At 45.2% G+C, this 24,819-nt stretch overlaps 1 protein-coding gene across 1 annotated transcript in view; it reads left to right on the top strand.

Moving 5' to 3' along the window:
* Window positions 1-2,602: 2,602 nt before the first annotated feature.
* Dipk1c (divergent protein kinase domain 1C) overlaps window positions 2,603-24,819 on the top strand; it is a 41,408-nt gene continuing 19,191 nt past the window's right edge. Inside the window, exon 1 of the mRNA XM_048806703.1 lies at window positions 2,603-2,713. Within this exon, the coding sequence (XP_048662660.1) occupies window positions 2,603-2,713 (111 nt within the window). The remainder of the gene's footprint in view (window positions 2,714-24,819) is intronic.

Here is a 24,819-nt window from a genome sequence, read left to right as displayed (position 1 = left end):
TGCTGTCAGGCAAAAGTCAAGAGGTGGACCCGGGCGGGCCTCTTCGGAACTTCCCTGGAACCCCCAATAAAACTGAAGGGCAGGAGAGGCATGCTGTCCCTCACCCCTCTGAAAACCCAGTCTCTGCCTGGAGAGTGTCCCCTTTCCCTTTCCTTTCTAATGATCTCATGCCTGTTGTTCTGAGTGACATGGCTGAAATCTGACTTGACAGCAAGAATCAGGACTTGAAGGGGGGCCTCTGTGCTGCCTCAGTTCTCAGATGCCCTCAGCCCGGGAACAGTTCTGTTTTCAGGAATCCTTAAGCTAAATCTTTGCATTCATTAAATCTAAGGCAAATGCAGAAACCTCTTTTTAAAGTACCATTTCAAAACTCATCCTGTTTAACAGTTCTGAAGTTCCCTTCACTCTTCCACCTGATCTCAGAGCAAACTCTGAGCAGGGTGTTTTCTTTTGCATTCTGCTATCTTCCTGTTTTCTTTAGTCAACCTTATGTGCCAAGCTGAGGGAGGGGTGGGGTGGCTGAGAGGAGGGACCTCCTCTGTCTACAGTGTGCAAGCAGTGCCTTGAGACATAAGGAAATCTGAAAGACAAGTGAACTCAAGAATTTTGGTTTTTTTTTTGTGGGTGTGTGTGTGTTAAAAAAAAAGTATGCTGGCATCATCAAAAAAGTCAACTTTAGCAAAATTTCTAAAATGTCCTTTAATTCCCCTTTGGCATTTCTAAGCATAGCTCCACAAAGTCCTTTATTGTTTCTGTTTCAAAGAAGAAACCATTAACTTGTTCAAGAAAGAGAAAAGATGGCACTTTGTTTGTAGTTAAAGGACACCTGGATACGCAAAGAGAAACCTGAAGTCATGCTTTGGCCATGGCATGAGAGGACTCTTAGGGGACACCCCTACCAGGGCTGAGACACCTCTTCAGGGCCCTGGCTCCATGGCTTATGTCTGCCTGGAAGGCTCCAGACAAGGGACACGGGGCTGGGGGTCATGGTTGCTCATCGAGTTCTGGTGATGAGTGTACCTTTCATCACAACATTAGCTTGGACAGGAGTTCTTCATTTGCTATTTGCATCTATGCTACTATAGGAACGTGTTTGAATTTCCATGTTATTGTAAGGATTTCAAACTAATTTTGGAACCTCACAGTTGACAATGGAAGATGGCATTTATGATTTTCACTGGGCAGTACCTGTCAGGACTCATCTGTGAGCTTGGGGTAAGCCTTCCAGATCTGTATCAATTCTTCATGCTGCAAGAATGCTGTTGTTACTCATTGTTCATCTATAGTTTAAAATATCCAAATATTTGAGGACTTATTAAATTTTTAATTTTTAACTTATTTATTTGTTTTTGGTACCAGGGATTGAACCCAGGGGCACTTAACCACTAAACCGCATCTCCCATTCCCATTTATTTATTTATTTATTTATTTATTTTGAGGCAGAGTCTCCTTAAATTGCTTAGGGTGTGGCTAAATTGCTAAGGCTGGCCTTGAACTTGCAATCTTCCTGCTTCACCCTCCTGAGCTGCTGGGATCACAGGTGTGCCCCTGTATATTTACTAATTAATCCAACATAAAAACTTTTTATGTCAAACCCTGCTTTCCTTGATTCCTCATCTTGCATTGATTATATAGAAAGGAACTGAATGCTGAGTTTAATTATAAACACACAACACCACTGCAGCTTTAGATTTGAAATACAGGGAATTAAACATAACAGAAATGTGTGTGCTCACCAAAAATTATTCACCAGCCAAAGCTGACGGCAATTTCTGCCAAAACAACTCTCACATGTTGTACTTGGTGTTCTGTGTTTTTCTGTATCTTCATTTGTTTCTCAGTCAGGGCAGTTTATTCTTAAGCAATTAAGGACAGTTAGGAGTAGAAGGCTTCAATTTTCATTTTTCGGTGACTGACCCTCTATTACCTTTCATTTTTTTTTTATTTGAGGAGGGAAAAGTACACTTGGAGATTTTTTTAAATTTGTCATTTGTATACCTTTTATTGGCAATTTGCAACTAGTTTGTTTTTCATGAAGACAGAAAAAAAATCACTATCCTGTTTCAGAATATAAATGGCTTTAAAACCCTTCATAAGCAAAGGAAAATCGAAACCCTCTAATGTCCCTGAAAATATCAGAAGCTCTCTGTGTTCTCTGGATGATAGCAATCTATCCATAGCTAGAGGAGAGGAGGGACCTGGAGGTCAGCCTGCGCCAGCCCAGCCTGTGCACGCCAGCTCACCACGCACCGAGGCACAGTTTCTTCTTTGGGTACAGCACAATAACCAGCTGCAGAGAGAAGTATTAGTCATGCATCTGAATTTCCTGTGTGTGTTCAGATATTTGGCGCCATCAGCGCCCCCCAGGTAAAGTATGAAAAATGGAGGCAGGCTCAGAAGTACCCTTTACAGTTGCTCCTGAGATCAGCAGGTTACGCTCTGGACCCATTTCCTTTTAGATTCCACTTTTAAATTGGGAATCCAAGGCTCTGTCAAAAAGGCATGAGCTTGTACATTGAGTTTCCCTCTCTCAGAACCTTAGAGTCGGGCCAAAGTTTTTTCAGTAATTTATTCACATGGACTTTAGGTTCCTAGGGTTGCCATGACAAATGACCACACCGTGCGACAGAAGCGCACTGTCCGCAATCTGGAGGACGGAGTGCGGCTGTGTGGAAGGCCAGGCGCCCAGGCCGAGGTCGCAGGGGTCCCCAGGGTGCGCCCTCCTCCGTCTCCCAGCCTGCAGACGCCCTGCTGGCTTCTCTCGCGGTTGCCACCTGGCCTCTGCCCTGTGAGCCGGTGTCCTCTCTCTTTCTTAGAGGGAATCCAGTAATTGGGTTTAGGGCTTGACCTCATTAAAACAAATCACATCTGTAAAGACTCTAATCAAAATGAGGGTCCCGCCGAGATTCCGGTGGACGGGAGTTGGGGTGCCCAGCCCCGCGCAGCGCGCACTTGACCCCACCTCGTGCGCAGGGTGTTGGAAGGCACTCGCTGTTCCTGCTCTCGAGGAGGCCATTCCACTGGACCCTCCAGGGGCTCCGGAATCTCTGTCCACTGAATCCGGTCACACAAACACCCTGGCGAAGAACATGCTGAGCAACTGGCATCACTGCCACTTGTAGAGGGGACAAAAGAGACGAAAGAAAATGGGGGCGGAGGGGGGGGAGGGAACAAAAGGAACCTAAAGAGGAGACCAGAAGCCACAGTCGGAGACCGCAGCGCGCCCTCGTGACCCGAGGTGCAGACCACAGTCCAGAGAGGGCTGAGGGCCGGCAACCCAAGGGCCAGCAAGCGAGGGAAGCTCGATTGGGCCGGGTGCAGCTCAGTGGCAGAGCTGTGAGGCCCCGCGTTCCAGCCCCAGCATGGAGGCCGATGGACCATGGGTTAGCCCCGGAAGAACCCCACCTATGGAGTTTTGAGCCTATTCGGAAAGTTATGTGCCATGAAGTTTAGGGTTCAGGTTCTTATCCCACGGGCCCCTCCTAAATAAGCATTCGCTGTTGAGCCTGGTTTTTTATTCGTTGCTTTGTGTTCCTTTTCTTAAAAAGATGCCCAAGTTGCAAGACCTTCATGTCCCACAATCCTGGATCCAGCCCTGAACTACCTGAGGAGGGTAGAGTTGCCCCCAGCACAGCCCACTGCCACCACCCTGGGGCCAGCTGTGCAGCTGGACTCACCTCTGGATGAGCGGTGGGCTCCTTCTCAGGTAAGTCATGCTGTCTAGTTTAAAACCCCACTTAGCTTTTTGCTGTACTTGATGTGAGAGAAAATAAAACGTAAGAAACCCTATATCAGCATTTTCATTGTGACTTTTAGCTCAAGCCCTGGATGTTCTTGGATGACTATCTCAGCCCATGGGAAATCCCCTGGGAAGTGTGAGAAACCCTATCCCCAGGCAACCATGGGGTGGGGTTGGAAGGTCAGGCTCTCCAAGCCCCCAGGTGCCCTGGGCTGTGCAGGTTGAGGACTACTGAGGGAATCCTGGTCTGCAATCCTGGGAGTCGTGGGCCACTGGGAGCCAGTATCTGGGAAACAGCTGTGGGATGGGCAGGGGTATGTCTGTCTCTCCATCACACCCTGGAGGTCTGTTCATGAGATTCGTATACAGGCTTTCCTTCCTTTGGGACTGTGAGTCCAGCAGGGCATGGAGTCTGGGTGGATGGGAGCAGGAGGGGTGTGCAGGGGCAGGAGGGCTGGGGGTGATGACGATGTCCACAGGTGATTTCCCATGATCAGGAAAGAGGTCACTGTCCTGCCCCTCCAAGGCCGGCAGTTTTTTGGCCTCCAGGACTGAGTCTTGCAAGCACCTGGCATCAGTGTCCTCAGGTGCTGGAGGTGGGCAGGGTCTAGAGATGCAGGTCAGCCTGATGCCTAGTCACCCCACTGGGAACTCAGGAGGTGGCCACAATTATCACATCAGGTTGCCTGGGAAGTTGTGCTGTGATGAGGTACAGAGAGGAGTGTGTCCTTCCTTTGTAGCAACGTTTGCTATGACCTGGAACAGGAAGGAAACTGCCCTTGTATGAATGCTAACAACCAACCCCCCATTCATATGGTGAAGCCTAAATCCCCAAAGCAGTGCTATAAGGAGGCAGGGCTTTGGGGAAGTGATCAGGTAAGGAGGTGAGCCTTAAGGGGATTAGTGCCCTATGAGGGAGGAAGAGGCTGCAGCTCACTCTCCACCAGTGAGGATACAGAAGGTGGCCATCTGTAACCAGGATGAGGGCTGTCACCAGAACCCGCCACGCTGGCACACTGGTCCAGATTTTCAGCGTCCAAAACTGCGAGAAATAAAGTCACTGCTTAAATTGCCCAGCATGTGGTATTCCGTTGTTAGAGCAGCCCAAACTAAGACAGGAATATTAACATAAACTTCTCCTTCAGTTTGGTGGAGTGAGAAATTCCCTCATACAACTGAAGACAAGTTCTCCATTAAAGATCTTAATGAACAGACGAGGTTCAGTTGTTAAATGCCAGTGGGAACCCGGAATAAAGCTTTACTTCCCTTTAAGACATTTGTTTCCTATTGTCTGAACACAAGCAGGATGAGTTAAGAGTTGAATTAGGAAAGGTAATCTGGCCATGGATTATTACACAGGTTTCTGAACTATAAACAGTCGTTGTCACTCAAAATTCAAGTATCACTGTTCAGCATCTCCCTAAAAAGAAGAAAAAAGAAATTGGGATGTGGTTTATGGCAGCCGGGAGCTCACCCCTGCATTAGCCCAGGATGGATTCGGCTCACATCAGCAGCGCCCCGGCCTCCCTCTGAGCCTGCTGGAAAGTGGCCACGGGGGCCACTTGCCCACTTGCACTTTGCACGGGCTCTGTGCAGCATCTTGGCAGGACCTTGCGTTCTCTCCACGCCAAGGGCACCTGGAGGTGGTCCATCCTTCAGGCACATGAAGATGTGTTAGTTTCTGTGGTCACTGTAAACAGCCAACAGCAGCTTAGAACTTAGAACAACAGAAATTCCGTCTCTTACAGGCCTGGAGGTGGATATCTAAAATCAGGGTGTCCTTGGGGTTGGTTCCTTCTGGAGGTTTCTTCCAGCTCCTAGAGGAGCCTGGGTCCTTTGGCCCATGGCCCCTTCCTCCACCTTCCAGCATGTCTCTCTGACCTCCAGCTCCATCACCACATCTCCCTTTCTCTCATTTCGACCCTTTTTCTCTCTTTCATAAGGAATCTGTGTACCCATTGGGTTCTGTCATCTCAAGATTCTTCCCTTAATTGCAACTGCAAAGCCCCCTTTGCCATATAAACAACGTATTGACAGGTTATGGAAACTAGGAAGTGGACATCTTACTTCAGCCTTCCAGTGTGTGGGACATTAGTAGAAAAGTCCCTGGGGAAATGAACAGACCCATCTTGCAGCATCCTGAATGACCACGTGGGGGCCTCTGCTTCCTGCACAGAGGGTTTTGCTTGGGTATGGGCTTTGTTTTCTCTTTCTCCACTTAAAAGGAAAATGTTTAGATTCTCTTTCTCATTCCTCTCTCCATTTTTTCTCTTTATATAAATGTCTTGCTTTTTTTGTGTGGCTATCGTGGTCTTGGAGGTTTGGCAGAAAGCTCTAAGATGAGAGCAACACAGTAGGTCCAAGTGTTCTGACATCCTAGTGTACAGAGCCAGACCAGCCAAGCAGGACTTGCAAAGAAGGTGTCCAAAGTGGGTCTTCCTAGGATCAGCTATTCACCTCCTCCTTTCTCCAGCCTACAAACAATGCTGAGACCTCTAGAGAGGCTGTCTTAGTCCATTTGGGCTGTTATGACATAAATTCCATAAATTAAACAGCATAATTTATCGCTGACAGTTTGAAATCTGAGACTGAGGTGTTGAAAGATGTGGCACTTAGTAAGGACTTGCTTTGTGGTTTATAGATGGCACCCTGCTGTTGCATCTTTTCACAGGTAGAAGGTGAACGAGCAAGAAGGAACCGGATCATGTAGGGTATGGTCGCAACTTCAGTTCTATTGTACATGCAGGGAGAACCACAGAGGTTCTGAGCAGAGGAACACCCATTCTTGAGGATGGACTGCACAAGGTCAAGGGCGTAGGTACAGGCTGTGGAATAGTGAGGTTCATGCAGGGACAGAGGAGGACAGATCTTGTGTGTGTGGGTGGTGGCGAGTGATCCTGGATGGGTGCTGAGTGAAGTCAGTGGGATCTGGTGATGGGTTGGGATTGGAGGAAAAGAAAGACACCCAGGGCAATGCAGACTTCAGCCTGAGCTCTGGCAGGAAGGATGCTGTTAACTGAGTTAGGGAGCAATCGAGGGAATCAGGACATGGCAGGACCTCCGTGCCAAGCAGGCTTGAGATGCTCCTTAGTTGCCTGTTGGGGACAGGCTGAACAGGCCAGGAGCTCTGGGTCACAGCTAGAGATATGAAATTTCTAAGTCCTCAGCACATGGGAGTTATTTAGAGTCAAGAGATGGATGCAATCCCCAGGGAGTAAGTAGTAAATGAAAGTCCAAGGACTGAGTCCAGCCACTATGACACGTAGAGGTTGAAGAGCAGGGAATAAACCAGGGAGTGAGTTGAAGCAGGAAGGAAGAGGGGAAACCAGATTGGATTGTGTCCTGGAGGACAAAGGAAAAGAGCTTCCGGGAGGAGAGAGTGGTCAATGTGGTCAGATGTTGTGACTGGCCAAATGAGATGTGGACCCAGAAGTGAGCACTGAACATGGCGTTGTGGGGGAAACTGGTGACTGACCGGGCGTGGGGGTGGTTGGGGGAGCCGTGAAATGGGCAGAAGTGTGACGAGTGGGCTCAAGAGCAACACTGAGAACCAGCTGACCTCTTAAAGAGTTCTGCTGGAACGACAGGACAGAGGTTAGGCAGAAGATGGAGGCAAAGAGTTTCACTGTCATTGTGAAGAAGGAAGAAAATAGAGATGCTTGTGTTTGGGGGTTTCTGCTCCAATAACAGGAGACACTGATGATGCAGGAAAGAGAGAGTAAACCGCCGAATCAGACACTCCCGGAAAGGCAGGGTCAGGTCCTCTAAAACCCACACCTCCAGGAAAACAGGAACCCTGGCCAGAGAAAAGTCAAAATCTGCTTTTCAGAACTCTGAGATTTGACTAAGGGCTTCATCTTATTCAAGAAAAGCAAGTGAGGATCGGCATGAACCGGGAGCTTGTCGGGTTTTAACGTGACCAGTTCCCATAGCCCTTTCCCCAGCTCTGCAGCAACCTCAGAACTAGCTCCTCCTGGCAGCGACTGGAAGGAGAACAATGGAATGGACCTTCAAAATAAGTCCCATCTCTAGAGAAGTGCCACCATGTGACCTGATGCCAGCTCCCTGGAAAAGCTTCACCTTCACTCCTGGACCCAACCCGTCTTTCTTTGACCTGATTCAGCTTATTCTCTGTGAACAGTTCTATCTCCAGTGTTCACCAAACTGGTCAACAGTACACCCAGCTGAATTTGGGCCTGATAAAAGACTAAACAAACAAAACAAAAACAAAATTAAAGGGAAAAACTAGTGAACCAGATGACAACAGGAGACTGTGAAGAGATGTAACCTATTTCAGGGAACAGAGAAGGCACATATATGCAAGGCTGTGTGTCTACACAGGGAGACCTGACAGGTCCCTTCTCTGGAGGAGCTTGAGGCTCTGCCCAGGCAGCAGTGAAGACAAAGGCTGAGTTGTCGATTGCCTGCTAGACAACATGACCCCACGGTGGTTATACACATTAGGAACACAGACTTCATAGAATTAGTCCAACAAATTCATTAAGTAAAAAAATATCATCAACAACACACAGAACAACAAACCTGGAGAAAGAAAGGGAACACAGTCTTCAGTCTGCCACACCATATTCATTAAAATGCCTGGCTTTCAACAAAAAATGCACATCATGTAAAGAAACCCGAAAACATGGCTTATACATAGACAGAATAAAACAACCCACAGAAATGTCTGAGGAAGTCCAGATGTTGAATTTACTAGACAAAGACCATAAATCAGTTGCTAAAAATATGTTCAAAGAACTTAAGGGAACCATGTCTAAATAATTAAGGAAAGTGTGACAAAGTCTCACCAAATAGAAAATATCAATAAAGAAATCTAAATTATAAAAAAGGACCAAATAAAAATTCTGAAGTTAAAAAGTAATACAACTGGCTGAGTGTGGTGGTGCATGCCCAGTGGCTCGGGAAGCTGAGGCAGAAAGATCACGAGTTCAAAGCCAGCCTCAGCAATGTAGTGAGGCCCTAAGCAACTCAGTGAGACTCTCTCTCTAAATAAAATACAAAAAAAAAAAAAAAAGCTGAGGATGTGATTCAGTGGTTAAGTGCTCCTGAGTTCAATCCTTGGTGCCAAAAAAAAAAAAAAAAAAAGAAAAGAAAAGAAAAGAAAAACAAATGAAATAAAAATTTCCCTACAGAGGCTCAGCACTGAGTTTGAACTGTACAAAGAAAGTATCAGTGAGCTTGAATATAGGTCACTGAGATTATCTAGTCTGAGGAACAGAAGCAAAAAGAATCAAGACAAGTAAAAGAAGCCTCTAGGACACTAACATATGCAAAATTGGGTGTTCAGGAGGAGAAGAGAGAGAAAAAGGCCAAAATTTTTTTTAAAGAGATAATGACTGAGCACTTCTCAAATTTGATGAAATACTATATATACGCATCCAACATACTCCAAGTTGGATGAACCCAGAGACTAACAACTAGAGATATCATGGTTGAATTGTTGAGAGACAAAGAGATGATTTTGAAAAGAGCAAGAAAAAAGCAACTTGTCATGCACACTTCAACGTCAGTAAGATCAACAGCCATTTTCCTTTTTTTTATGAAACAATGAAGGGCAGAAGGCAGTGGGATGACACATTTAAAATTCTGAAAGAAAACACTATAAACCAAGAATTCTACATCTGGAAAGTCTCCTTCAAATATGAAAGACAAATAAAAACATACCCAGAGAAGGCACGTAGGACTAGTACACCTGCCCTATAGGAAATGCTAAAGGGAGTCCTTCAGCTGGGCACACTGGCCCACGCCTGTAATCCCAGTGACTCTGGAAGCTGAAACAGGAGGAAGAACTTAGCAAGACCCTGTGTCCAAGTGAAAAACAGAACAGGCTGGGGTGTAGCTCAGTGGTTAGCACACCTGGGTTCAATCCCTGGTACAAAAAAAAAAGGGAAGGAAGGAAGGAAGGAGGAAGGGAGGGAAGAAAGAGAAAAAGTGTGTGAGGGAGTCTCCAAATTGAAGTAAAGGGACATTGGAAAGTAACTCAAAGACATATGAAGAACAGTGGTAAAAGTATCCAATGACATTAATATAAGAGCCAGTGACCTTATAGTTTTTATTTTCAGCTCATTTTTCTTATATGATTTAAAATATGAATATGTAAAACAATAATCATAAAACTGTATTGACAGGAATATAACATATAAAGGTGTAATTTGTGTGATGATAATAGCACAAAGAAGGGGAGGAGAGAATGAGCTTTTTAGAGCAAAATTTTTTTTCAGTATACAATCAAAATTTAGTATTAATACAAACATGAATGTCTTCAGATATTGTCATTCCTGAGACATCCACTAAGAAAATACTTAAAAAAAAAAATTCTTGGGGATGGGATGTGGCTCAGAGGTAGGGCACTTGCCTAGCACATGTAAGGGACTGGGTTTCATCCTCAGCACCACATAAAAATAAATAAATTAAATAAAGGTATTGTGTCTGTCTACAACTAAAAAATCTTAAAAAAAAAATCTTCATATATACCCACATACACACGTGGGGGAGGGGATAGCAAGGAAAATAAAATGATAGTCTAAAACATATCTCTTCAATAAAGTAGATGAAGGCACTAATGAAGAAATAGAGAAACAAAGAAGCCCCAATATATACAGAAAAAAAATGGTAAGATGGCATATGTAAATCTTACCTTATCGGTAATTACATTAAATGTAAATGTACTAGCCATTCTAACAAAAGGCAGAGACTGGCAGAATGGGTAATCAAACATGACTCAACTATAAGTATGTCTATATTTAAATTCAACAGCATAAAGAGGAAGAAAGTAAAAGGATAGATGAGAATACACCATGCAAATAATACCTCAAAGAGAGAGGGGGTGGCTGTGCTAACATAAGACCAAAAAAGGACTTTATAACCAAATTGTGGAGACAAAGATGACATGATACTTAAGTATGTCAATCATCAAAAAGACATAAAATCTGTAAACATATATGTACTTAACAACAGAGCCCCCAATCTGTGAGGCGAAACTGATGGTAATGAAGGAAGAAATAGTAATAGAGACTCCACTCTCTCCCTTCAGACAATGGGTAGAGCAACACGTCAGGAGAACCACAGGAAACAGAAGACTTGATGGTTACAACAAATCAGCAAGACCTCGAGCACTCCATCCAACAGTAGAAGCATGCACATTTTCTCAAGTACATTGTGCGGAACATTCTATGTTCTGGCTGTAAAAAAAAGCCCCAGCAAATTTAAAAGGGTGAAATCATCCAGAGAATGTGCTCTGATCACAGCAGAATGAAATTAGAAATCAAAATTGGAAGGAATTTGGGAATTTCACAAACAGCTGAAGAACATACTCTTTGATAACTAATGGGCAAAATTTTTTAAATTACAAGTGAAATTAGAAAATACTGAGATGAATTAAAGCAAATGTACATTATACCAAACCTATAGTTTGCAGCTAAAGTAGGGGTCAAGGGCAGGGGGAGGGTAACTGTTAAAGGGTGGCTGTTGGAGATTTTGGGTAACTGAGCTATTTGGCATCTTGATTATGGTGGTGGTGGTTATGCAAATCTACTCATGTGATATATTCATAGAACAGTGAGCACACACAGAATTTACTTTTATGTATGCTGACATAAAAATAAAACCTAGAGGCTAAGAGCAACATTTGTATAGATGATTGTTTTTATGCACTTTAAATAATAGCCATTCACAAGATCCTCCTTATAGAAGAACTCCTTAAAGCTCCCAATACCAGTTGTACATTTTCTTCAGTTATACAAATAAAATATTTGGCTTAGTGACAGAACAACAACAACAAAAAACAATAGGATGCTTATGACTGCTACTTCTAAACAACTTGTACAAGAGGTCCAAAAATAATCGAAGACATAAGGATTGTAAAGAAAGAAATAAAAACATCATTTCTTTATAAGTTAGGGAGAGGGAGACCAAGAACTAGGGAGGGAACAGATCTTACCCCAGACGCCACCACAGTGCAGCTGTTGTGGTCTGAGGCTGACCTGAGCCAAGAAGGCAGAGGATTTTAAGTGAACTATGCAGCTCTAATGTTAAACAGGATCACGTGCCTCACTCTCTGAAGAAGAGACTATTGTTTAGCACCGAAAGTGACTAAGCTAGGAGAATTTCCACAAATGCCAGGAATATTGAAAACACTAGATGTTGTAGAAAACAAAAAAAGAAAGAAAAACCTGCTTTCAGATGGCACCATAAGAAGACAAGTTAATTCAGTAGGCTGAGGAGATGTTCACTCTGCCGAGGCCAGGACAGCACCGCACGTCCCTGCCTGGTCCCTTCGCCCACCCCACGTCCACTCCTGCCAGAGGAAAGAATGTTCAGGGACAGTCCCAACTCAAAGAAAACAAAAGAACACCTTCCCTGGAATTTGCAGTCCAGGACGGCATTGATGGGAAGGCCATGTGCGGAGCTTAGAGACGATTGCTCTAGTTTTCCCATTAAGATGGACTCTGTGAAAGAAAAGGGTGAGTGCATCTGGCAGGCGTGAGTGGACCAAGGAGATGAACTTGGCTGTGAGGCTGGGGAGCGCTGGAGCAGGCGGCCCCTAGCTGCAGTCAGACTGGCAGGGCGTCAAGCTGATTGGTCTGCACAGATGAAAGGCAATTTTTTGCTTTTGCTGTGAACTCGATTGCTTGCATTAGCTGTACGAGATTTTCTTCTTGAATAATTCTGTACCTTGCTGAGCATCTGAAATACAGTTTCATGTAACTATGTTTATTTTACCACGCTGCGAATTCATGCTTTACAATGGGGAACTATGTCTTTTCAGGCATTAGTTTTATCATTAAAAATTAATATCAACAAAGAGAAATACATAATGTCATTAATTTATTTATGAGCCACTTCCTTAGTTATCTTTAACTGGCTTCTTTCTCCCCTGCTCACTGTTTCAGTGCCAAAATCATCTAGGAGATTCTAAAAAGTGCATATTGATTTAGGAAGTCAACTTGTGGCAGCTTTTCCTACCCTTCATAAAAGGCTCGTTAGTGGGTAGAGAATATAACTAGTGATAGGACAGACAGGAAGTCTTAAGAGGAGGGATGAAGCTCCTTTGCCCGTGCCTTCTGTTCCCGGGGAAGTGCGTGCCAAAGCACGGCCATCACAAATGCTCCCCAACTTTTCCTGAAGCACTTTTGTCTCCCTGCATCTTGTGGGGTGTTGTCTTCCACGAGTTCACCGTCTGTGGGGTAAAGTGTTCTGAAGGACTCTCTTGAGCAGAGTTTGGAGGTTGGTGGGTGAGGGGGGCTGGTGGGGTCCCTCCCACTGACATGTGAGGCGTATGTGACACCATAGCGGGATGAGAGTCAGGCAGGAGGAGACCTCCGGAAGTCAGTCTCTCTCTCTCTCTCTCTCTCTCTCTCTCTCTCTCACACACACACACACACACACACACACACACACACCCTGGGGAGGTGGTGGAAAGTGTTAGAGTGGGGAGAGGAGAGAGCAGTCTGGAGAATGAGAGGAGGTGGTCTTGGAGGTGGGTCCTGCAGGAAGAGCAAGGCCACGGGAACCAGCAGGGACCAAGGGTACCATAGTGACAGAGTCTGATGGACAGATGGTGACTGTGAAGACTGGCAGGCTTGGGGCAGAGGAGGGTGGGATAGCACTGACTGGGAGTAGCTGACAGGGCAAAGACCGTCACTTCCTGTTCTAAGACGAGCTCATGGCCTGACGCAGGCAGGGCTAGAGGAGGCCCAGAGGCCCTGGTGGAGTCTGTAGAGATCAGGCAGGAGCTGAGCAAAGGAGGGACGGAAGGCCCGAGAGGCCCAGGGAAGACCTCTTGGACATCAGAACACTGAGTGATGGTGGTCTCTTCCATAACTAAGTCAAATAGTTCTCAGCCATAAATTAAGCAAGTGAAAGAGGTCTAACAAAGTTAGCGTTCTCATGTTATGTCATTGCTTTTCATGAAATATTCAAAATCAAAGTACTTTCAACAAACACTTTGTTGGTGCTGTCCTTGGGTCCTTACAATGCCCGCGGAGACTCCACTCAACATTGTGTGTCATCAAGGAAGTTCCAGTTAGAACAAGATACCACACAGAGAACATCCACTGGAGTGGCCAAAAGCCAGGACACTGAAAACACCGAATTCTGGTGAGGATGTGGAGCAGGAGGAACCCTCATTCATGGCTGTTTGGAATGCAAAATGGTGCAGCCACTTTGGAAGGCCTTTGGTAGTCTCTTTAGAAACGAATCGTAGTTTTACCATATGACCTAGCAATCCCACTTGTGGGTATCTACCCAAATGAGCTGAAAACTCAGCAGGTACACAGAGGTTCATAGCAACTTTATTCATAACCGAATAAAGTAAATGGATAAAGTAATACATGAAAAATTATAATATTTATTCAGTGCTAAAAGAAATGAGATTTCAAGCCATGAATAGACACAGAGGAACCTGAACTACATATTGCTAAGTGAAAGAAACTGTCTGAAATGGCTACATATTATTTGATTCTACAGAAAAAGACCAGTGGTTGCCCGAGATCATGGGGGAGGGTGCATGGAGGATGTTTAGAGCAGTGAAACCACCCTATCTCTGTCTACTCCACATCTACAATGGTGGGTTCTTGTCACTAAATATTTGCTGAAACTCACAGGCTACAAACACCCACAGTGCAGCTTCCTTCAAGTTAGGGACTTTGAACGAATGCAAGGTGTCTGTGGAGGTTCACTGATTGTACCCCTCCCTGGGGTGCTGATAATGGGGTAGGTGGTGCCGTGGGTGAGAAATCCCTGTATCTTCCTCTCAATTTTGCTGTGAACATAAAACTTCCTTTAAAAATTGTGTTTTATAATTTTTTACTTATTTTTAAGCTTTTATTGGTGTGTGACAATCATACATAACAGCTGACTTCATTGTGATATGTCTCCACATGCACCTAGAATTTGGTTCGTTCCATCCCCGGTCCTCAGGGTTCCCTCCCCTCACCTCCCCTATCCTGTCCCTCTGCTCTACTTTTCTTTTTTATGAGGCTCCCCCACCACTTTTTTCTTATTTGTATTCCTACCTTCCACATATGAGAGAAAACACATGATCCTTGACTTTCTGAGGACTTATTTTGCTTAACACAATGCTCTCAAGTTCTGTCCATTTTCCTACAAATGACATAATTTCCTTCTACTTTATGGTTGGATAAAACTCCATGGTGTATATACACCACATTTTCTTTATGCATTCATCTCTCAACGGACACCAAGACCGGTTCCATAACTTGGCTGTGGACACGGGCATGCGTACATCTTAACAGTACGCTGGCTTTAAGTCTTTGGGGTGGTTTAGTTGGATCATCTGAGGGTCCATTTCTAGTCTTTGAGGAGACTCCATATTCATTTTCATAGAGGTTGTACTAATTTACAATCCCACCAACAGTGTAAAAGTGTTCATTTTCCCTCTCATTCTCTCCAAAATTTATTATTATTTGTATTCTTGATGATTGCCATTTTGAGGTGAGATGAAATACCACTGTAATTTTGATTTTCATTTTCCTGATTGCTAAAGATCTTGAATTTTTTCATATATTCGTTTGTCATTTGTAGTCATTCTTTACAGAAGCGTGTATTTACTTCATTTGCCCATTTCTTGATTTGGGTATTTGTGGGCTTTTTATTTTGAGTGAAGTTTTTTGAGTTCTTTATATATTCTGGATATTAATTCTTTTCAGAAGAGTAGCTGGCAAAGATATTCTCCCCTTCTGTAGGCTCTCTCTTCACATTCGTAATTGTTTCCTTTACTGCACAGAAGCTTTTTAATCTGATGCCACCCCATTCACTAACTCTTTGCATTATTTCCTGAACTTTAGGGGTCCTACAGAGGAAGTCATTGTCTGTGCCCATATGCTGGAGTGTTGACCCTCTGTTTTCTTCTAGCAATGGCAAAGTTTCTGCTCTAATTCTTAGGTCTTTGATTCATTTTGAGTTGACTTTTGTGCAGGGCAAGTTTCATTCTTCTACATGTGGGTAGTTAGTTTTCCCAGCACCATTTTTTAAGAAGGCTTTTTTTTTTTTATTCCCCAAGGTAGTTTTATCAGATGACTGTATCTGTGTGGGTTTGTCTCTGTCTTGGTCTATGTGTCTGCTTCTATGACAGTACTATGCTGGTTTTGTTCCACAGTCCTGTAGTATAATTTAAAATTGTGCATTGAGGGGCCTCCAGCACTGTTCTTTTTTGTTTAATATTGCTTTGGTTATTCTGGTCTTTTATTCTTCCACATTAGTTTTAGTTCTGTTCTTTCTAGTTCTGTGAAGAATTTCATTGGTATCTTGATGGAGATGGCAGTGATTCTGTAAAGTCACCTTTGTTAATATGGAACATATTCTTCAACTTATTTCTCAGTGTTCTATAATTTTCACGAATATATGGAACACTTCAAGGACTGGAATGTCTTCCTTGCACAGGACCCAAGCTGACTTTCCTGTGTCATTCTGGTTTTAGTGTATGTGCTGCCCAGTCCAGCACAACATTTTTTACTTTTAAAAACTGCAGTGTTGGTACCTTCTATACAAACAGAGATATGATAAATTGTGGTATAAAGGTGTATTAAGAATTGTAATGCAAAAAACAAACAATAAGAGAGCTCATGTATAATGGTATAATTTGCCAAGAACAGACTTTATATACAGAGTTAAGAAAAATTGTGCTGTGAATGGATAATTATGAATGTAATGCATTCCACTATTGTCATGTATTAAAGAAAGCAATTTTTAAAAAAGAACATTTCTAAGTTAAAAATTAGTGGTGTTAGACCTGAGGCTGTAGCTCAAAAACAAACAAAAAGACCCAAACGAACAAACAAACAAAAAACCTGCAGTGTTGGGTTGTGACAGTGGGATGGGACCAGAATCACCCAAGATTTCTGAGCTAGGAAGTGACTGGGTGGCTTATGACGTCACTGGCAGATGTCGGGGCTCTTAGGAGTGTGCTGGAGCCGAGCAGGTAGAAGAGCTGAGCACAGAAAGACCAGGAGACCCTTGTGGAGAGGGTTCTAGGTAGCACAGACTCTCCTGTATAAAACAGTGTTTTTACTGATGAAGCCCACCCCGTCTTTCAAGGGTGCTTGGAGAGCTTAATGGGGTGCAGATGCTGGCAACCTGACACATGGTTTCTCACATGCTGACATTTAGTAACTACTCTATCCCTTGGCCAAGAGAATCTAATTCCAGAACTCTCCGTATTCTCAGGATGTTCATTTGGCAAAGTAGCTATGGTCAGATATTTATGCTTTTCTAATTTCAACATCCTGGGTCCACCAAAGGGTGTGGGAGGAGGCTTCTTTCATCTGCTGGTGAAGAGGGCACCAGCGGGCCCTATGCAGCTCAGGGAGAAGCCAGGGCTGCAGACTCCTTCAGAGGGGCAGAGCGCTACTTTCTGCAAAGAGTTGCATGTCCTTTGCCAAGTGGGAAATGACAATTCTGGGATGTCACTTTTTCCTAAGGATGCTGCTGTAAGAGTTTCAAAGCCAAGCACCATGGTGTTTTTTTTCCGCATGCAGCAGTTTTGGGTGACCAGGATGGGCTGGATACCCACCTCTGACGTGTGCCCACAGGAAGATGCGCCTGTATATGTGAAGGATCAGCACCAGGGGCTCCTCCTTCTCTCCCTTGTCTGGAGGGGAAGCCCAACAAGCAGTTGTAATGGAATTAAGTGAAAATAAAAGAAGGGAGAGAATAAAAAAGGTCGTAAGTTTCCTGAAGTTTAGTCTCAAAGTGCGCTGCAACTGTGGATGGTTAGGAAACCCCAGAGGCTTATAAACCCAGCTGAATCCTGTGAGAAACAGGGTGACTCATTTGTGCAGAGATTTCTGGCCAACCTCAACAAACAACAGAGGCCTTAGTGAAAGAGAACAGCAACAACTTCACTGTGTGGTTCTAAATGTTTTACTTCTAAACTTTCGTGTGGAAATAATAGCAACTGCCTGCAGTTTTTAAATTCATGGCTCATAATCATGTTCTAAGGAAGTGCTCCTCTAAGGAGGACCCTGAGCTCACAGGGAAGACCCTGAAATGGTGTATGTACTCTAGGGAGGACCCTGCGCTTGTGTGAGTACTCCAGGGAGGATCCTGAGCTCTCATGTGCTCCAAGAAGGACCCCAATTCATGTGTACTCCAGAGTGTGTTTGTGTGCTCCGGGGAGGACTCTGAGTTCACATGTGTTCCTGGAAGGACCCCGAGCCCATGTGTGCTCCAGGGAACTGGGCTCTGCTTCCTTGACCATCCTCTGCACGCCGGTCCCCGTCCCTGTCCTGCAGGCCCTCACCATTGCACCAATCAGTGCCGGAAGGGCAGAATGCTGGGACTGCAGCTCCTAAATGGTGACTTAATCACAAGACAAGAAAAGGATAGTTACACAAGTCGTAAGGCCACTTATGGCCACTGAAAGTCAAAACAATGACTCTTCATAAGGACATGCTGTTTGAAACCCTCCCCACCTACCAGAGCGACTGTAATCAAGACGGTGAGTGTTGGCCAGAACTAGGAGAAGGTGGACTCCTCAGACATCGCTCATGGGAGTATGAAATGGTGTTTTCCACTTTGGAAAACACTTTGGCAGTTTCTTAACAAGTTAAACCTGAATTTACTATAAAACCCAGTAATTCCACTCCTAGAAATTTAAGAGAAATAAAAACATATATCCACATAAGACATGTACACATATTCACAGAAGCAGTTATGAAAGTAGCCAAAATGTGAAGACCATCCAGATGTCCGACACCCGATGTCTGGACAGGGATGTGCTCACACATCGGATGCAATGCTGCTGTAATGCAGAAGAAATGAAGTGGAGCCAGGTGTCACCCTGTGGAGAAAGCCACAAACAGTGAACCAAGTGACAGAAGCCTGGTGCAAAAGACACTGCTATATCATCCTACTTATATGAAATATCCAGAAGAAAATAAATCTGTAGAGATGGATTAGAGGTTGCCTGGGGGTAGGGAATAGGAAGCCCCACACCAGTGGGCAAAAGGGACCTTTCTGGGTGATGAAAATGTTCCCAACTAGATTGAAGAATTCTGAAAATTTGCTACAAATCATTGAATTCTATGCTTTAAAAAAGGAAGTTTTATGGTATATAAATTATACTTTAATAAATCAATTAAAAACAATGGTGATGACTATAACCCAGGAATCTCAACTCTAAGTTGTGGAGGACCTGGGATCTAGGAGGACCTGCCCTTGGAAATCACATTCCCTCTTACAGGCAAGAGTTCTAGGAGCAAGAGCCAGAGTCCTGAGTTCCTGGGCCAATGGGCGAAGGTAGCAAAGATGGGAGCCATCAACAGAGAGGAACATTATGTGACCCTGTGCCTTTGCTGGCTGCCACCCACCATCATGCTCCCTTCGCCATCCTTTCCAGGCTCCTGCGTACCTTTGGAGTGACCTGGGACTGGCATCCAAGGCAGCAGGAAAGTGGACAATAGATGCAGTTGCCCAGCTTTGTCCATTCAGAGTGGTCAAGGATGAGCCAGAGCTGAACTCGCCCCTGTCCAGCTCACTGCCACAGCTCCAGAGACCAGACTCTGGTGTCTCAGTCCCGGCTGGTAATTCTTTTCTTCAACTATCAATGCTTTTCTAGGACACAAATAATGCATGTTGGTTGTAAATAAAATTAGAAAATCATCACCAGCCAAGAGAATAAAAAGACCATCGCTGCATGACTTCCACCTAGAAAGACCACTGTAAACGTCTTCATGTCTCCAGACTTTTTTGTATACAACATAAGTATATGGTACACTAGTGAGCACCAACTGAGATGGAAATATGTGGGATGCTGTGTTTGGGAATCTGCTCTTTCACTCAGTGATATCATGGACATCCGTGCCAGGCAAGACTTTCCATCTGAATGATGGAAACTCCATGAAGATTGGCTGAAGCCCCAAGGGAATTAATCAACAGAGTAACTGGAAAGTCAGGAGCCAGAGGCCATCCTAGGAACATGCCCTCCCTCCCACAGGTTTGTCTTGCCCTCCAGCATATCCCCCTGGGTGGCCCTGGCCAAAATATCCTCAGGACCTAAGATCTCTGCCCATACGAGGCGGCTCTCTCCCAACAGCTCCAGGAAGCACCAGAACAGGGGCCCCTGGCTCCCACTGGCCTGTTGGGCTGGGGCTGCCTGAGCCAGCTCCTGTGGTTGGGGAATGTGAAGCTGCCCCCACCGGTGGGGACAGTGGGGACAAACCACAGAGATGAATGGTGAAAGGGTGTGAGTCCCCCAGGAAACTTGGGGTGTCGGACAAGGAGAAAGGACAGACTGTTTTCCTTGCAACTCGTCATTCTTCCACCGACAGATGAGTAAGGGTGAGCTACCCAGTCCCTACTGTGCGTGTTGAGGTACTTAGCGTGCTGCTGCTCTTCTCTGCCCCATTATAAAGATCCCTAACCCGTGCTGACGGGTAGCGAGCCTGATACAGCACAGGTAGCTTTGGGCTCCTTGTGGTGAGCAAGCCATGCCAGCAACAGGCTCAAAGCATTGGGTCTTTCCCAGTGTCAGAAGCACACCACTGTCAGCATGTCAGTCTGCTCAGTCCTGTGGGTCACCCGAGACTCATAAGCAAACACAAGTTCTTTTATTCCAGTCTTAAGTTCCAATATTTATAACACTCAAGCCACACATCACACCTCACACACACATGTGCATATATGTGTGTGTGTGTGTATACGTGTGTGTGTGTGTATGTGTGTGTGTGTGTATTACAGAAAGACTCTGAAAGCACAGGGTCCAGGAGGCTGAACTGAAAGCGAAGGCTTGGAGCAGGTGGGAATGCAGAGTCACCTTGGGTGGTCAGGTAAGATTACAAACCGATCTTGCTCAGGGTGCAGAGCTGTCAAAGTGCAGGAATTCGCTCTAGGCTAGGGTCTGGATGGTCAGCAGCTTCAGAGCATCAGCTTGGAGTGGGTCACCCATGGTTGTCACAGATAGGAGACGCCTGAGGGCACATTTGGAAGTATGTCACTGCGGTGATTTTCCTGGGCAAGTCTTGATGAGATACCCGGTAACTGGGTCTGGGACCCCAAGCCCAGTCCTGGGGTGCTCCTCATTTTCTGGGCCTCGGTGACAAGGTTCCCTCATTCAGTGTCTGGTGTTTTGGATAAGCTCATGGGTCTGGTTTTTCTGATTTGAGTTTAGTATATTCATGCATCCGTGGACTTTTGCTGAATCCGTAAGTTCACAGGCGGTCATTTTTATTAGCACGATTACTTGGTGCCAGGCAGATGGTGATTGTTTACCTGCACAGACCAGGTGTAGAGCCTTTCCACCTCAGCTCTTAGAATGGAGGAGCTTGCGGCAAACTCCTGCTCTATAAGGTGGAGTCACCCCTGGCCTCCTTCTCCTCTCCCACGTCCCCACCTCTTCCCTCACCTCCAGGTCTTCCCTGTAAAGAACTCCGGGGTTTACCGCCTGAGTCCCCCACCAGGCATTCTCCAGACACCTCCCGTCCTATCAAACTCTCACCTCAAAAACCAGCCTGATCTCACTGAAAGCAAAGTACTTGGTGCAGTAATGCCCTGAAGAGGACTTTCTTAAAGCCGGGACAGCATCTAAGGAGAAATTGCTGGCTGGCCTTAGGTGCTTCTGACTTGGCCCTCCTCAGCCCTGTAGGTGACCAGAACTGCCCCCCTGCCTGCCCCAAAGGGCTCCTCCATCCTGTGGTTGGGGAATGTGAAGCTGCAATGGGCAAAAGAAGCTGTAGCAAAACTGAGCTCGAGTTAAAATCTTGTTCCATCCAAGGCTGGAAACATTTCATAATGCCGGTAAGCCTTGCAAGGTTTCTTAGCCCCAGGCAAGCTACCTCAGTGAGCAGGTGTGACGGTAGAGAGCATTTTCCATGTCTGCTTCTGGAGTGGGCAATTTAATATCAATACAGTGATCAGAATGTCCAGCCAAGAAGCTGGTGAACTCTGGCCATGTCACTCCCACCATATAAACAAGGCCAGCGCCCTTCTCTACAGAACATGAGTTAACAACATTTGCACATCTACACTGTTGGGTCGCTGGCCGAAGTTTATGATCTAATCAATGTGAATATATAAAGTACTGTACAGTCATAAAAATTAGTTCTTGTTGCCAAAGTCCTTTCAAGAATAAATATGTTTATGTAGAAATTTAGCAGAATGAACACTAATAACCCTATTTGTCTAGGAAACTATGGAACATTACTTTTTCTTCCAGTAATGGCCTGCAAACCAAACATTCATATTCTGCTCTCAGTGACAAGTTCAGCTCTCGATAGAGGAGGTCAGAACCCAGAGGATATGTTCAAACATATTCCCAACCCTGTGATGTGTCTGCACTGCTCAACTTAGCCTCAAGAATCAGAAATAAATATTTATGTGTTAAAAGCACTCTCTTGAGAAAAATTCCATGGGGTGTTCAAAGTTTTCTGATTATTCAGAGGAAATGCTTGCAACCATATCCCACTCATTTATTCAGCAGACTTTTAAGGGCCTATTCCACATCAGGCACACATTAGATACCAGGCCTCCAAGGCCCAAGCCTCAGGCCTCCTCTAGTCCAATAGAAGACAGTGCAAAGGTGGTGGTAGAGAGGCTTCATTGTCAAAACCACCTCTAGACACATGATGTGTTCATTTCAATGAGACTCAGGCATGGGTCCTGGGTCCCGGACTCTGGAATCTTGGGGAGCCTCTCCTCTGCTTATACAGAGCTAAGTTTACATTTCCTTCAAGGCAAAGGAAAACTGCACCATGAATTTCTGTCTGAATGCAGTTTGATAGGACTGGAGGGGTCACTGAACTCAGTATCTAATATGACTGTGAGTTCATAGTTTTGGGAAAGGGAGTAGTGGTTCTTGAATTTCATAGTTTTTTTTTGTTTGTTTGTTTGTTTTTTTAAGGAGTCAAACCCTATTCAAGTCAAGATGACGTGAACTGGTACTGGAGCAAACTACTCCCCTGCTCAGGCGCACCCTTATCCTGAGTGCAGCTGCCATGCCCCTAGCCCCACTTAGCCTGCCAGTCATCCGAAATCACACAGAACTGGCGGGTGGTACCCATGGCAGCCTGAAGCAGGACTCCTGGGAAATGAGACTAAGCTCATTTCTCATTTATTCAGCAGAAGTTTGCAATTTCATTGTCAATGTAATAATTTATTCATTTATTTGTTATTGCTCTAGGGGATCATCTTTTGTACCAAGTAAAGCTAGCCTATAAGGCATCTTCTTGTGAATAATAATAATAATAATAATAAGTCCCTTTTGAACAGGCAATTTAAAAAGTGTCTCTTCTGATAAAGTGTCCCTTTTTAGTTCCCAGAAAAAGGAGTTAGTGAACTGACTGACTTCTGATGGACTTCAGCCCTATCTGACTGCAGTGCACAAAGGGCACAACAGGATGACAGTCCTGCTGGGGTCCCTTAGGATCTTATTTTGGCTCTAGAGAGTACCCTAATTGCTGTATTGAAACAATGCTGCCTGTTAAAAGGATCTCTTCATCATGGGGTTTCAATTTTCTTTTCTGTATAATTTTCCTTATTAAATACCAAAAGAAATGTATTACTAACATTATACAACCCACAAAAGTAAACTTTAGCTTGTAAACCTTAATGTTAATCTTTATTTCAAGTTCTACTTTTCCTTTCAATGATTTTTATCTTTGTGATTTTTATTCCTAGATATTTTTTTTTTTAAACTGGGGATTGAACCAAGGAGCACATTACCACTGAGCTACATCATCAGTCCTTGCTATTTTTTTGAGACAGGTTCTCACTAAGTTGCTGAGGCTGGTTTTGAACTTGCGATCTTCTTGCTTTAGCCTCCCAAATTGCTGGAATTACAAGCAGCGCCACTACTCCTGGCTTATTCCTAGATTTTAAAGAACAAGTGGTCACACTTCTTCATCTCAGTCTCCTTCCTATTCCTTCCTCCCACACCAAATGAAATCTGGAAGAGGGCAGCCACTGCACACTGCTATCCCAGATGCTGAAGCACCCTGTGATGCTGAGTCCTGCAACTGTAGGAGAAGAAAGTTTTCAGCTAGGAAACTCCTGGTGCTTCTGGTTGGGTGTGTCTTAGAGATGGACAGAGGCCAGAGAACCAGTCTCACAGGACTGAAGTGATTGAGTGGTACCCACATCCCCAGGGGCTGTCCCATTAAGGAAATACTTATTTGTGGTGTACTCTAAGTGTTCCTTAGATCCAAGCATTTGTTGACTTGATATTTCCCAGTTCCTGGGGACTTGTACCACGGAGTCAGCCATAAGGAGAAGTTAAACCACCAGCTGCAGAATAGACTAGGTTGGAAAGCCTGTTCCTGAGGCAATTACAGAACTCGAGATCTGGGTTTGTGCAATTCTATTATGTCTAAGCTCGGAATGTATTCTGAGAAATTCGGGCACAGGGAAGGAGGAAGGCTCATAGGGATGGGGCTGGCACATAACCAGCGCTGAATAGGCTTTGGTTCAGTGAATGCTTGGGCCAGAGGGGCGGCTGCTTTCCGGGACCTTCAGCTGTGACAGTGCCAGGGGTGAGTGCCACCCACAGCGGACTCGCTTTTTACTGGAGAAAGGTCTGGGGAGCAGGAAAAGCACCCCCGCTCCGTGTGTGTGTGTGTGTGTGTGTGTGTGTGTAGGGAAAAGGATGGAGCCCCGACGCCCCCCTGCTTAAGTAAGGACTGGGATTTGAACATGGAAGCATGCTCCTCCAGATTTTACAAACATGCAGATGTAGGCACGATTGCTGAGCACTTTCTCTTCGCCCCATAAGCGGAAATCAGTGTGTCCTCTTTACACGGAGAAAGACGCGCCGGAGCCCTGGGTTGCCTGGGTGGGCGGCGGCTGTTCGATCCTGGGCGGGTGGGAAAGGCGCACCAGGTTGTCCCAGACGTTCCCTGACGGTCCCGACCCCCAACTATACCCGGAGGGAGAGCCCGGAGGAAGCCCAAGTTGAGGTCGGAGTCCGTGGAGAGGGAGGGGGTCGAAAAGAACAGCAGCCCACCGGGGAGCCAGGGGTCCAGGTGGGACCCGGACGATCCCGCGGCTCAGAGCTGGGGCGTAGGCAGCGGAGCTGGCGGTCGGGGGCGAATCCACGCGGATTCCGTTTG

This window comes from Marmota marmota, unplaced genomic scaffold (assembly GCF_001458135.2).
Source record: "Marmota marmota marmota unplaced genomic scaffold, marMar, whole genome shotgun sequence".
NCBI classification, from domain to species: domain Eukaryota; kingdom Metazoa; phylum Chordata; class Mammalia; order Rodentia; family Sciuridae; genus Marmota; species Marmota marmota.
This window is presented reverse-complemented; position numbering and strand designations above follow the sequence as displayed.